This window comes from Oncorhynchus gorbuscha, linkage group LG06 (genome assembly GCF_021184085.1).
Source record: "Oncorhynchus gorbuscha isolate QuinsamMale2020 ecotype Even-year linkage group LG06, OgorEven_v1.0, whole genome shotgun sequence".
Taxonomy (NCBI): Eukaryota; Metazoa; Chordata; class Actinopteri; order Salmoniformes; family Salmonidae; genus Oncorhynchus; species Oncorhynchus gorbuscha.
In genome coordinates this window covers 96,746,171-96,761,353 of record NC_060178.1, presented here as the reverse complement: position 1 = coordinate 96,761,353, position 15,183 = coordinate 96,746,171, and the positions used below count along the sequence as shown (strand labels likewise).

Here is a 15,183-nt window from a genome sequence, read left to right as displayed (position 1 = left end):
AACTTATTCTACACCATGACACAACCAGCTACAAACCTACTGCAAACTGAGTTTATCCCTACTGATAAACTGCCAGAGCTACAAGAGCAACTCCTAAAATTGTTATTTGTCTCAGCTAGTGGTTTTACTTCATTTTGAACATGAGCTCTTATGTTATGTGCTTCCATGTAGCATAACAACTCTCATCCTTGATTCAGAGAACCAGGGAGGGTTATAGCAGCCAACCAATCCTGTTATCCCATGGTTCTCACCGGACGCTGTAGCCCCTGAGAACCCCGTTCTGGTGGCTCTCTGGTGGGGGCTGCCACTGGATCATGATGGACTGGTTGGTGCGGCCGCTGGCGATCACATTCTGGGGAGGGGCACTGGGAGGTTCCTCTGGTAGAGATACACTGCAGAGAGGAGAGAGAGCAGAGAAAGTTTGGAAGGATAGAGCGTTGTTTGTTTTTCTGTCAGAAGAGAAGACAATGCAGCGTGTTGAGAGGCTCTGTTTGTAAACAGGCTCTGTCACTTCTTTCTCATCCATAACCTGCCTCGTGACCTCTTGCTCTTTTCAATAATCAACACGATGTCATGAGAATGGCGCTGAAATGTATAGCGTCCATTTTACGGGCTGTTTTGTGTTTTTCTTTGCTGATCTTAACATATTATATATATGTTTTACATAGTGTTTCCGCGGTCGTTTTCTATGTCCTAAAGGAGCTTCTGGACATCAGAGCAGTGATCACTAACCTTGATTTGGATGAAGATTTCTACTTCACTGGGTCGGAGGCGCAGGACATACTGCTTACCCCGGACCAGGCCCTAATCCCCAACACTCGGAAGAGAAAGAGACGGCAATATAGAGGGCGACGTGCGGGCACCCTGACGAAACTATAGCGGCGAGTAAATAAACCGCCACTACCCTCTGTTCTATTGGCGAATGTACAATAATTGGAGAACAAACTGGACGAGCTCCATTCGAGACTACCTTATCAATGGGACCTGAAGAACTGTGATATCCTTAGTTTCTCTGAAACTTGGCTGAAAAAGGAGATGGATAATATACTGAAACTCTAGATCCCCATTACTCCACACACAGAGACACATACAAAGCTCTCCCTCGCCCTCCTCCATTTGGCAAATCTGACCATAACTCTATCCTCCTGAATCCTGCTTACAAGCAAACATTCTAACAGGAACTACCAGTGATGCGCTTAATACGAAAGTAATCTGATGAAGCGGATGCTAAACTGCAGGACTGTTCGCTAGCACAGACTGGAATATGTTCAAGGACTTACTCCATGGCATTGTGGGGTTCACAGTCCACAGTCACCGGCCTCATTAATAAGTGCATCGATGACGTTGTCCCGACAGTGACCGTACACACATTACATATCCCAACAAGAAGCCATGGATTACAGGTGTCGTGTCTTTGGCTATACTGGATTAAGTGATATGACATGCTATTCTATAAAATCCTTTCTCTGTAATTAATATGACCTGATTGAGCTAATAATGTAAATGTAATTAACTAGAAAGTCGGGGGGGCACAAAATAATACTTCTAGAGCAGTTATCTTCCGAATAAACTCTTAAAGACCGAGTAATATTTTATATCAATAGCAGTCAATATTAATCGTCACCTTATTTCTGTCTCATCTGAAAGTTGTCTTTCACGAACCCTGGCTAACAAGTTGAATCAGCCATACAAAATTGGGTTCAATTATTTATTTACTAAATACCTAACTAATCACACAGAATTACATATACACAGAATGAATCATACCTTGATTTCAAATGATGTCATAAAGGAAAATGTCCCTAGCGGACGGAACAGACATGACCACTGGTTACACAAAGAAAAGGGGGCTGGGTTTGAGTGAAAGAACGGGAAGACTGAAGAACAAAGGGAGAAGCAATGTCTCTATCGGGCCGTAGGCAGCTACTCTATTGTAAATACAGAATCTTATGCATTCTAAATTACCGCCCATTTGAAAAGGAAAATGCACTAAATATATACTCTGAGCTGCGCTTCGGTAGGTTGGTCGTAGATGCTGGTCGTGTTGGCTAACAGAGATCTTCCTGTCCTCTGAAGAATGTATCTGGTGGTAAATTGTAACGTCGTTGTAGCGTCGTTGTATGGTAGACGGGATACTCTGTCTGTTCTTTCCTAGCCCACGTTTGCAGCTGCTGTTGCTACCTCAACAGCTAGGAGGTATCACTTCTGTAGTGAATAAGAGTTCAAAGTTCACACCATTCGCAACCAAAGCTCACGCTGAGGTTGGCTTCATTCTGTAGTTATTATCTGAAGCCTTCTGACATCGGATTGTCATCCTAATATACCGGGAACAGCAAGTTATATTGTCGCCAAGGCTTTATATAGGAAGGGAGAGGAGGGTGTGTTTCATAGTTTATAACCAATGTCTCTTCACATGGGCGGGCCACTAGGTCGGCCTAATTCACTCATGAAAACCCAATTCTCACATTTTAGAAGCTAAAATCACATTTCATCCCCTCTCAAATAATTTCATATTCAAACATTTAATTTGCACAACAATTCGATGTGAAGCTGATAACTATAATGTGTAGACTTTCCACTGTACCGTTTATGTCATCCTATCATTGATGAGAATGCCTCAGATGACAACCGAACTGACATCATATTTATTAAGTACCAACGCATATGTTCAACTGGTTGGATTACCAAAATATGGTTCATTTCCCCCACCTTCTTATGTTCCCAGAATCTCTGTTTAACAAAGGCTATTCAAGAGTCCCTCTCTAGAGTCAAGAGAGAGGGAAGGGAGAAAGGAATTTATGGGAGGGTCATAAACCTTACCCACAGGCCAACGTCATGACTCAGGCAACATCCACACTGAGCTAAGGGCTAGAACTGCCACTTTCAAGGAGAAGAACACTAACCCAGACTCTTATAAGAAACCCTGCTATGCCTTCCGACGAACCATTAAACAGGCAAAGCGTCAATGCAGACCATGTGTGTAAGACCTTTAAACAGGTTAACATTCACAGGGCCACAAGGCCAGATTAACTACCACGAAGCAAACTCAGAGCATGAGCCGACCTGGCAAGTGTCTTCACTGACATTTTCAACCTCTCCCTGACACAGTTTGTAATACCTGTAACCTGTCCAAATGACTATCGCCCCATAGCACTCACATCTGTAGCCATGAAATGCTTTGAATTGAACTCTACACTACCCTTTCTCACTTGGACAAAAGGAACACCTACGTGAGAATGCTGTTTATTGACTAAAGCTCGGCATTCAACAGAGTGTCTTCCAAGCTCATCACAAAGATAAGGACCCTGGGACTGAACACCTCTCTATGAAACTGGATCCTGGACTTCCTGACGGGATGCCCCGAGGTGATGAGGGCAGGCAATAACACATCAGCCACACTGACCTTCAACATGGGGGCCCCTCAGGGGTGCATGCTTAGTCCCCTTCTGTACTCCCTGTTCACAGATGATTGCATGTCCGCACATGACTCCAACACCATCATTAAGTTTGCAGACAACACGGCGGTGGTAGGCCTGATCACTGATGACGATGAGAAAACCTATAGGGAGGAGGTCAGAGACCAGGCAGTGTGGTGCCAGGATAACAACTTCTCCCTCAACATCAGCAATACAAAAGGTGCTGATCGTGGACTACAGGAAACGGAGGGGAGAGCACACTCCCTTTCACATTGATAAGGGCTGATGGGGAGTGGGTCAAGAGCTTCAAGTTCCTAGTTGTCCACATCACTAAGGATCTAGCATGGTCCAAACACACTGACACAGTGTTGTTGTGATGATGGACTACTTTCTGGACCACAATCGTGCCACGCAATGCTGACTCTCTCTCACTCTGAAAATAACACGTTTTGAAATCAGTGGAACACAACCGGCCAAACAAGCTGTGCAAAATAAACAGAAAAAACACAGGATAAAAGGGATTGCAATCTGCCGTGAAGCTTTCATCCATATATACATCCATGTAAGAATCTAGCTCAGATATTATACGTTTCTAATTTTGTCAGAAAGTTGTTTTCATTGCAAACTAAAGCTTGCTGTTAGCTAGCCAGCGTGGAGTTTGATGGCTGGTTTGCTAACTAACAATGTGAAGCTTTCATCCATGTATACAGGTAAGACTCTAGCTACAGGTTCAGATATTATAAGATATTATAAGATTCTAATTTTCTCAGAAAGTTGTTTTCATTGCAAGCTTAAGCTTGATGTTAGATAGCCAGTTGGAGTTTGATCGCTGGCTTGCTAACTAACAATGAACATAACGTTATTTGTTTAACTTGCTATGACAATCGGTTTGTATTGCTAGTAACGTAACTCTATGGATTGGGATTATATTTAATATTTTTTCTAGCTAACGTTAACATGACATGTCTAAACAAAAGACCTTCTCATGCTTTCGCCGAAAAGCATTTTTAAAATCTGACATGTTGGCTGGATTCACAACGAGTGTAGCTTTAATTGAGTACCTTGCATGTGTGATTTAATGAAAGTTTGAGTTTTATCGCGTATTATTTGAATTTGGCGCTATGCATTTCCCGAGGCTATTGGCCACTTGAGACGCTAGCATCTCCATGTCCCTAAGAGGTTGGCTAGCTAACATTAGGCTTTAAAGCTTGCTTAGCCAACTGATGTTAGATGGCTGGCTAGCTACAGTAGCTAACATTCCCTGCATGAACTGTGTGTAGTGATATCTCAGAATGCCATTTTGTATCTATTGTAAAGTAATGCTAAAATATTTGTATCTGGAATTTATCTTTCAGCATCAATCAGTAGAAAACGCCTGACTCTAATCCACCATTCACACAGTCATTAAAAAGAAAGCTGGCCCAAGCAAGCAAAGCCAGCAGCGCAGTCATCAACTACATGCACCACTCTTCAACTACGGAGTTGGTAAAACACGTGTGGACCTGAATTGTGATAACTCCAGTGGCCAAAACAAGAACAAGTTTATGCTCCGGCATGCACAAGCTCCACCGCAAACTGGACATTCACTTCCTGATCACAGGCCACACCAAGTTTGCCCCTGACTGGTGCTTCAGTCTCATGAAGCAGTGCTTCAGAAAGACCAGCAGGGAACCCTTTGTCTGAGATTGCTGGTGTTGTAAAGGACAGCACTGTGACATCTCACAGCTGGTTGGACTGGAGGATGGTACGGTGCTGGTGGAAAGCTATGGCTGGTAACCACACCTGACTCCATACTTCAGGCCGCTGCCACAGATCAAGCAGTACCAGCACTTCAGATAAAAAATAATTTTTATTCTTATTCTTATCTAAACTTGCATTGATGTTGTGCAGGGTTGTAATGTCTTCTGATTTTTTGTTATTCCCTATTTTACAGCTTCAATTCTCTAGAGCCTGGTGTTGTCGACAAGGACCGTTTTGAGTTTTGGTACTGGGTGTCAGAGTTGGAAATCAGTCGTGCACGCACGACGTGCAAGTATTTAGTCAGCCACCAATTGTGCAAGTTCCCCAACTTAAAAAGATGAGAGAGGCCTGTACATTTTCATCCTGTACATTTTCATCATAGGTACACTTAGCGTAGCCTAGTGGTTAGAGCGTTGGACTAGTAACCGGAAGGTTGTGAGTTCAAACCCCTGAGCTGACAAGGTACAAATCTGTCGTTCTGCCCCTGAACAGGCAGTTAACCCACTGTTCCCAGGCTGTCATTGAAAATAAGAATGTGTTCTTAACTGACTTGCCTGGTTAAATAAAGGTAAATTAAAAAAAACTTCAACTATGACAGATAAAATGAGAAAAAAAATCCAGAAAATCACATTGTAGGATTTTTAATGCATTTATTTGCAAATGATGGTGGAAAATAAGTATTTGGTCAATAACAAAAGTTTATCTCAATACTTTGTTATATACCCTTTGTTGGCAATGACAGAGGTCAAACGTTTTCTGTAAGTCTTCACAAGTTTTTCACACACTGTTGCTTGTATTTTGGCCCATTCCTCCATGCAGATCTCCTCTAGAGCATTGATGTTTTGGGGCTGTTGCTGGGCAACACGGACTTTCAACTCCCTCCAAAGATTTTCTATGGGGTTGAGATCTGGAGACTGGCTAGGCCAGCCAGTTTCATCATAGTGCTTGATGGTCTTTGCGACTGCACTTGAACAAACTTTCAAATTTCATGTCTTAAAGTAATGATGGGCTGTCATTTCACTTTGCTTATTTCAGCTGTTCTTGTCATAATATGGACTTGGTATTTTACCAAATATGGCTATCTTCTGTTTAACCTGTTACTCCTACCCCCTACATTTTCGAACATTCTGTTAAAAATCACGCAACATTTCAGCGCCCTGCTACTCATGCCAGGAATATAGTATATGCATATGATTAGTATCTGTGGATAGAAAACACTCAGACGTTTATAAAACTGGTTAAATCACGGCTGTGACTATAACAGAATGTGTGTTTCATCGAAAAGCGCAGGAAAATCTGATCACTGAAAATGGAAATATATATCCATCCGCCACTTCAACCCATTGATAAAGGCGAACCACAATAAATGGGGCTGAGGTTGCAATACTTACAGCTTCCACACGATGTCAACAGTCTTGTCATTTGCCTAGGCTTTGTTTATTGGTCAAACAAAGAAGAGACAAGCCATTTGTTCATGTCTCCGACCGGATATTTTGTTTGAGATTTACCCTTGACATTATTTCCATACGGACAGCTAAAGAATATACTTTGCCTCGTGATCAATTTGATCGCTTATTAACGTTTACTAATACCTAAAGTTGCATTACAAAAGTATTTCGAAGTGTTTTGTGAAAGTTTATCGTCAACTTAAAAAAAAAAAAAAAAATGACGTTACGTTATAAGACGCTATTTTTTTCCGTTTATCACACAGTCTTCATAGATCGATATCTAGGCTATATATGGACCGATTTAATCGAAAAAAAAGACCCAATAGTGATTATGGGACATCTAGGAGTGCCAACAAAGAAGATGGTCAAAGATAATGAATGTTTTATATTTTATTTGTGCGGTTTGTGTAGCGACGACTATGCTAATTATTTTGTTTACGTCCCCTGCGGGTCTTTTGGGGTGTTACATGCTATCAGATAATAGCTTCAAGCATTTTAAAAATCTGACTTGTTGCCTGGATTCACAACGAGTGTAGCTTTAATTCAATACCCTGCATGTATATTTTAATGAACGTTTGAGTTTTAACTAGTACTATTAGCATTTAGCGTAGGGCATTTGCATTTCCAGATGTCTAGATGGGACGCCTGCGTGTCAGGTAGGAGCAAGAGGTTAACCCCCCTACCTTCTCACAACACAACTGATTGGCTCAAACGCATTAAGAAGGAAAGACATTCCACAAATGAACTTTTAAAGAGGCTCATCTTTTAATTGAAATGCATTCCAGGTGACTACCTCATGAAGCTGGTTGAGAGAATGCCAAGAGTGTGCAAAGCTGTCATCAAGGCAAAGGGTGGTTACTTTGAAGAATCTTACATTTGTTTAACTTCTTTGGGATAGGGGGCAGTATTTTCACATCCGGATAAAAAGCGTGCCCAAAGTAAACTGCCTGTTTCTCAGACCCAGAAGCTAGGATATGCAAATAGTTTGGTAGATTTAGATAGAAAACACACCAAAGTTTCCAAAACTTTTAGAATTATGTCTGTGAGTATAACAGAGCAAAACCCTGAGGACCCTGAGGACAAACCATCCCCCAAAAAACATATTCACCTCATCTACTCTGTAATTGTGTTTTACTTTTCTATTATTTCTCTATTTTCTTTCTCTGCACTGTTGGGAAGGGACTGTAAGTACACATTTCACTGTTAGTTTACACCTGTTGTTTACAAAGCATGTGACAAATAACATTTAACTTGATTTGATTTTGTCCATGCTATCTGCAGTATCTGTGTCTAAGCTGTGTACAAAACCATCACTATGCCTTAATGATTTTCCTACTGATGAAGACACATAAGGTACCTAGCTAGAGAGAGAAAAGGCTAATACCAAAGACCACAGAGGACCAGTCAGATGATGCTGAATCAATTCAATCAATTCAAAACCAAAGGGCCCATACAGAGATATGACTTTTCAGAAAGCGAGGCGCAGTTGAGATTAATTGTGGCACTTTAGGATCAGACGGAAGCACAAAGCGCTCAGTGTGAACCCTTGCACTGTCAGACGTGAGCCCCTTATGGCTTTCCTCTCAGCTGGATATGGCTGGGGATCCAACTGCTCACATTTGAGCTGGCTTGACGAGCTAGCCTGTGTAAGAGGAGGGATTGAGTCCCAAATTAACCCCTATTCACTACATAGTGCACTACTTTTGGCCAGAGCACACTACGTTATGAGAAGTGACTCAGGCTATTGAAGCCAACCTGATCTCAACAATCTCCCGGGACAAAAGCCCCCTCTGAGTGAGTGAAGTGGTGGTGTGTGTCTGGCTACATCGGCTCAATTACTAATCCTTCAGCAGATAAAAATACACACACACACACACACACACACACACACACACACACACACACACACACACACACACACACACACACACACACACACACACACACACACACACACACACACACACACACACACACACACACACACACACACACACACACACACTGTGTACTGGCACGGGATCACACACTGGTTAACTGGGAGACTGAGTAGGCTGTTATCATTGCACAGCAGGGGGAGAGAGGAATCCTGGGAGGGCTCTCTCTCTCTCTCTCTCTCACCGATCAGTCTCCTTGCTGAACTGGCCCTTGCCCACGTCGTTGACGGCACACAGGCGGAACTGGTAGGAGCGTGCTGGGATGAGTCCACTGACGGTCACTGCTGTCGACTCAGGCTCTATGTTGGCCAGGAGGATAGCCCAGGGAGCGTCTAGCACAGGAAGAGAGAACAGACACATATCAAACCTGCAGATGATCTAATCCTTCTCGTCATTCTATTTATCCTACTAACAGTGGTTTATTCTTTCTCATTATCCATCTGCCTGTGTCCTCCTGAGATCACTCACTGTTCTCAGAGACCTCCAGGATGTAGCGAAGCAGGGGGCTGTTCCCGTCGAAGGGCTTGGCCCAGGTCAGGTTAATGGCCCTCTTCTCTGAAGAACTTAGCAGAGCCGCAGGGTTCTCTGGAGCATAGGGCAGCTGTCTGAGGGGTGGTGGTGTGTGTGTGTGTGTGTGTGTGTGTGTGTGTGTGTGTGTGTGTGTGTGTGTGTGTGTGTGTGTGTGTGTGTGTGTGTGTGTGTGTGTGTGTGTGTGTGTGTGTGTGTGTGTGTGTGTGGGGGGTAGACAGATAGTCAGAGAGGTTGTCAGACAGACGGGCAGACGAAAGAGGAGATATGACTGACTGGATGAGTTTTTAGAAATACATTCTTAGAGGTAAGATTTACTAAAAATCCATCATTAAAGGAAACTAGGACAGCAGGGTAGAGAAAAAAAGAGAGACAGACAGGAGTGGGATGAGACAGTTGAGAGACAGGAGATTGGAGAATAGGGAGAGAGGTGAGACAGGAGAGGTGGGACAGGAAAAGTGACATAGGAGAGATTAGACATGAGATGTGCGACAGAAGAGCTGAGACAGGAGAGGTGAGACTGGGGAGAAAGATGAGACAGGAGAGGTGAGAAAGGAGAGGTGAGACAGGAGAGAGAGGTGAGAAAGGAGAGGTGAGACAGGAGAGAGAGGTGAGAAAGGAGAGGTGAGACAGGAGAGAGAGGTGAGAAAGGAGAGGTGAGACAGGAGAGAGAGGTGAGACAGAAGAGATGGTCGGGAGAGATGAAAATGGGGAGAGAGGTGAGACAGGAGAGAGAGGTGAGAAAGGAGAGGTGAGACAGGAGAGAGAGGTGAGACAGAAGAGATGGTCGGGAGAGATGAAAATGGGGAGAGAGGTGAGACAGAAGAGATGGTCGGGAGAGATGAAAATGGGGAGAGAGGTGAGACAGGAGAGATGGGATAGTAGAGGTGAGACAGGAGAGATGGTACTGGAGAGGTGGGATAGTATAGGTGAGGCAGGAGAGGTGGGATAGTAGAGGTGAGACAGGAGAGGTGGGATAGTAGAGGTGAGGCAGGAGAGGTGAGACAGGAGAGATGGGATAGTAGAGGTGAGACAGGAGAGATGGTACTGGAGAGGTGGGATAGTATAGGTGAGGCAGGAGAGGTGGGATAGTAGAGGTGAGACAGGAGAGGTGGGATAGTAGAGGTGAGGCAGGAGAGGTGAGACAGGAGAGGTGGGATAGTAGAGGTGAGACAGGAGAGGTGAGACAGGAGAGGTGGTACTGGAGAGGTGGGATAGTAGAGGTGAGGAAGGAGAGATGAGACAGGAGAGATGAGACAGGAGAGGTGGGATAGTAGAGGTGAGGCAGGAGAGATGAGGCAGGAGAGATGAGGCAGGAGAGGTGAGGCAGGAGAGATGAGGCAGGAGAGGTGGGATAGTAGAGGTGAGGCAGGAGAGGTGGGATAGTAGAGGTGAGACAGGAGAGGTGGGATAGTAGAGGTGAGGCAGGAGAGGTGAGACAGGAGAGGTGGGATAGTAGAGGTGAGACAGGAGAGGTGGTACTGGAGAGGTGGGATAGTAGAGGTGAGACAGGAGAGGTGAGACAGGAGAGGTGGTACTGGAGAGGTGGGATAGTAGAGGTGAGGAAGGAGAGGTGAGACAGGAGAGGTGGGATAGTAGAGGTGAGACAGGAGAGGTGAGACAGGAGAGGTGAGGAAGGAGAGATGAGACAGGAGAGGTGGGATAGTAGAGATGAGGCAGGAGAGATGAGACAGGAGAGGTGAGACAGGAGAGGTGAGACAGGAGAGGTGAGGCAGGAGAGATGAGGCAGGAGAGATGAGGCAGGAGAGATGAGGCAGGAGAGATGAGGCAGGAGAGATGAGGCAGGAGAGGTGGGATAGTAGAGGTGAGACAGGAGAGGTGGGATAGTAGAGGTGAGGCAGGAGAGGTGAGACAGGAGAGGTGGGATAGTAGAGCTGAGACAGGAGAGGTGGTACTGGAGAGGTGGGATAGTAGAGGTGAGACAGGAGAGGTGAGACAGGAGAGGTGGTACTGGAGAGGTGGGATAGTAGAGGTGAGACAGGAGAGGTGAGACAGGAGAGCTGAGGAAGGAGAGATGAGACAGGAGAGGTGGGATAGTAGAGGTGAGACAGGAGAGGTGAGACAGGAGAGGTGGTACTGGAGAGGTGGGATAGTAGAGGTGAGACAGGAGAGGTGAGACAGGAGAGATGAGGCAGGAGAGATGAGACAGGAGAGGTGGGATAGTAGAGGTGAGACAGGAGAGGTGAGACAGGAGAGGTGAGACAGGAGAGGTGGGATAGTAGAGGTGAGACAGGAGAGGTGAGACAGGAGAGGTGAGACAGGAGAGATGAGGCAGGAGAGATGAGACAGGAGAGGTGGGATAGTAGAGATGAGACAGGAGAGATGAGACAGGAGAGGTGAGGCAGGAGAGATGAGACAGGAGAGGTGAGGCAGGAGAGATGAGACAGGAGAGGTGGGATAGTAGAGGGAGGCAGGAGAGGTGAGACAGGAGAGGTGAGACAGGATAGGTGGTACTGGAGAGGTGAGACAGGAGAGGTGAGGCAGGAGAGATGAGACAGGAGAGGTGGGATAGTAGAGGTGAGACAGGAGAGGTGAGACAGGAGAGGTGAGGAAGGAGAGATGAGACAGGAGAGGTGGGATAGTAGAGGTGAGACAGGAGAGGTGAGACAGGAGAGGTGGTACTGGAGAGGTGGGATAGTAGAGGTGAGACAGGAGAGGTGAGACAGGAGAGATGAGGCAGGAGAGATGAGACAGGAGAGGTGGGATAGTAGAGGTGAGACAGGAGAGGTGAGACAGGAGAGGTGAGACAGGAGAGGTGGGATAGTAGAGGTGAGACAGGAGAGGTGAGACAGGAGAGGTGAGGCAGGAGAGATGAGACAGGAGAGGTGGGATAGTAGAGATGAGACAGGAGAGATGAGACAGGAGAGGTGAGGCAGGAGAGATGAGACAGGAGAGGTGAGGCAGGAGAGATGAGACAGGAGAGGTGGGATAGTAGAGGGAGGCAGGAGAGGTGAGACAGGAGAGGTGAGACAGGATAGGTGGTACTGGAGAGGTGAGACAGGAGAGGTGAGGCAGGAGAGATGAGACAGGAGAGGTGGGATAGTAGAGGTGAGACAGGAGAGGTGGTACTGGAGAGATGAGACAGGAGAGGTGGGATAGTAGAGGTGAGGCAGGAGAGGTGGTACTGGAGAGATGAGACAGGAGAGGTGGGAAAGTAGATGTGAGGCAGGAGAGGTGAGACAGGAGAGGTGAGACAGGAGAGATGAGGCAGGAGAGATGAGACAGGAGAGGTGGGATAGTAGAGATGAGACAGGAGAGATGAGACAGGAGAGGTGAGGCAGGAGAGATGAGACAGGAGAGGTGAGGCAGGAGAGATGAGACAGGAGAGGTGGGATAGTAGAGGGAGGCAGGAGAGGTGAGACAGGAGAGGTGAGACAGGATAGGTGGTACTGGAGAGGTGAGACAGGAGAGGTGAGGCAGGAGAGATGAGACAGGAGAGGTGGGATAGTAGAGGTGAGACAGGAGAGGTGAGACAGGAGAGGTGAGGAAGGAGAGATGAGACAGGAGAGGTGGGATAGTAGAGGTGAGACAGGAGAGGTGAGACAGGAGAGGTGGTACTGGAGAGGTGGGATAGTAGAGGTGAGACAGGAGAGGTGAGACAGGAGAGATGAGGCAGGAGAGATGAGACAGGAGAGGTGGGATAGTAGAGGTGAGACAGGAGAGGTGAGACAGGAGAGGTGAGACAGGAGAGGTGGGATAGTAGAGGTGAGACAGGAGAGGTGAGACAGGAGAGGTGAGGCAGGAGAGATGAGACAGGAGAGGTGGGATAGTAGAGATGAGACAGGAGAGATGAGACAGGAGAGGTGAGGCAGGAGAGATGAGACAGGAGAGGTGAGGCAGGAGAGATGAGACAGGAGAGGTGGGATAGTAGAGGGAGGCAGGAGAGGTGAGACAGGAGAGGTGAGACAGGATAGGTGGTACTGGAGAGGTGAGACAGGAGAGGTGAGGCAGGAGAGATGAGACAGGAGAGGTGGGATAGTAGAGGTGAGACAGGAGAGGTGGTACTGGAGAGATGAGACAGGAGAGGTGGGATAGTAGAGGTGAGGCAGGAGAGGTGGTACTGGAGAGATGAGACAGGAGAGGTGGGATAGTAGATGTGAGGCAGGAGAGGTGGGATAGTAGAGGTGAGGCAGGAGAGGTGAGACAGGAGAGGTGAGACAGGAGAGGTGAGGCAGGAGAGATGAGGCAGGAGAGATGAGGCAGGAGAGATGAGGCAGGAGAGGTGAGACAGGAGAGATGAGGCAGGAGAGGTGAGACAGGAGAGGTGAGACAGGAGAGGTGGGATAGTAGAGGTGAGGCAGGAGAGGTGAGACAGGAGAGGTGAGACAGGAGAGGTGAGGCAGGAGAGATGAGGCAGGAGAGATGAGGCAGGAGAGGTGGGATAGTAGAGGTGAGGCAGGAGAGGTGGGATAGTAGAGATGAGGCAGGAGAGATGAGACAGGAGAGATGAGGCAGGAGAGGTGAGACAGGAGAGGTGAGACAGGAGAGGTGGGATAGTAGAGGTGAGGCAGGAGAGGTGAGACAGGAGAGGTGAGACAGGAGAGGTGAGGCAGGAGAGATGAGGCAGGAGAGATGAGGCAGGAGAGGTGGGATAGTAGAGGTGAGGCAGGAGAGGTGGGATAGTAGAGGTGAGACAGGAGAGGTGGGATAGTAGAGGTGAGGCAGGAGAGGTGGGATAGTAGAGGTGAGACAGGAGAGGTGGGATAGTAGAGGTGAGGCAGGAGAGGTGGGATAGTAGAGGTGAGACAGGAGAGGTGGGATAGTAGAGGTGAGGCAGGAGAGGTGGGATAGTAGAGGTGAGGCAGGAGAGGTGGGATAGTAGAGGTGAGACAGGAGAGGTGGGATAGTAGAGGTGAGGCAGGAGAGGTGAGACAGGAGAGGTGGGATAGTAGAGCTGAGACAGGAGAGGTGGTACTGGAGAGGTGGGATAGTAGAGGTGAGACAGGAGAGGTGAGACAGGAGAGGTGGTACTGGAGAGGTGGGATAGTAGAGGTGAGACAGGAGAGGTGAGACAGGAGAGGTGAGGAAGGAGAGATGAGACAGGAGAGGTGGGATAGTAGAGGTGAGACAGGAGAGGTGAGACAGGAGAGGTGGTACTGGAGAGGTGGGATAGTAGAGGTGAGACAGGAGAGGTGAGACAGGAGAGATGAGGCAGGAGAGATGAGACAGGAGAGGTGGGATAGTAGAGGTGAGACAGGAGAGGTGAGACAGGAGAGGTGAGGAAGGAGAGATGAGACAGGAGAGGTGAGGCAGGAGAGATGAGACAGGAGAGGTGAGACAGGATAGGTGGTACTGGAGAGGTGAGACAGGAGAGGTGAGGCAGGAGAGATGAGACAGGAGAGGTGGGATAGTAGAGGGAGGCAGGAGAGGTGAGACAGGAGAGGTGAGACAGGATAGGTGGTACTGGAGAGGTTGAGACAGGAGAGGTGAGGCAGGAGAGATGAGACAGGAGAGGTGGGATAGTAGAGGTGAGACAGGAGAGGTGGTACTGGAGAGATGAGACAGGAGAGGTGGGATAGTAGATGTGAGGCAGGAGAGGTGAGACAGGAGAGATGAGGCAGGAGAGGTGAGACAGGAGAGGTGAGACAGGAGAGGTGGGATAGTAGAGGTGAGGCAGGAGAGGTGAGACAGGAGAGGTGAGACAGGAGAGGTGAGGCAGGAGAGATGAGGCAGGAGAGATGAGGCAGGAGAGATGAGGCAGGAGAGGTGGGATAGTAGAGGTGAGGCAGGAGAGGTGGGATAGTAGAGGTGAGACAGGAGAGGTGGGATAGTAGAGGTGAGGCAGGAGAGGTGGGATAGTAGAGGTGAGACAGGAGAGGTGGGATAGTAGAGGTGAGGCAGGAGAGGTGGGATAGTAGAGGTGAGACAGGAGAGGTGGGATAGTAGAGGTGAGGCAGGAGAGGTGGGATAGTAGAGGTGAGGCAGGAGAGGTGGGATAGTAGAGGTGAGACAGGAGAGGTGGGATAGTAGAGGTGAGGCAGGAGAGGTGAGACAGGAGAGGTGGGATAGTAGAGCTGAGACAGGAGAGGTGGTACTGGAGAGGTGGGATAGTAGAGGTGAGACAGGAGAGGTGAGACAGGAGAGGTGGTACTG

The 15,183-nt window shown here is 47.5% G+C and overlaps 1 protein-coding gene across 1 annotated transcript in view; it reads right to left on the bottom strand.

Moving 5' to 3' along the window:
- The window catches only part of LOC124038595 (protein sidekick-2-like), a 709,487-nt gene that overhangs the window by 96,434 nt on the left and 597,870 nt on the right, over positions 1 to 15,183 (bottom strand). The window contains 3 exon segments of the mRNA XM_046354647.1: positions 252 to 392; positions 8,726 to 8,873; positions 9,010 to 9,146. Coding sequence (XP_046210603.1) covers positions 252 to 392; positions 8,726 to 8,873; positions 9,010 to 9,146 — 426 coding nt within the window.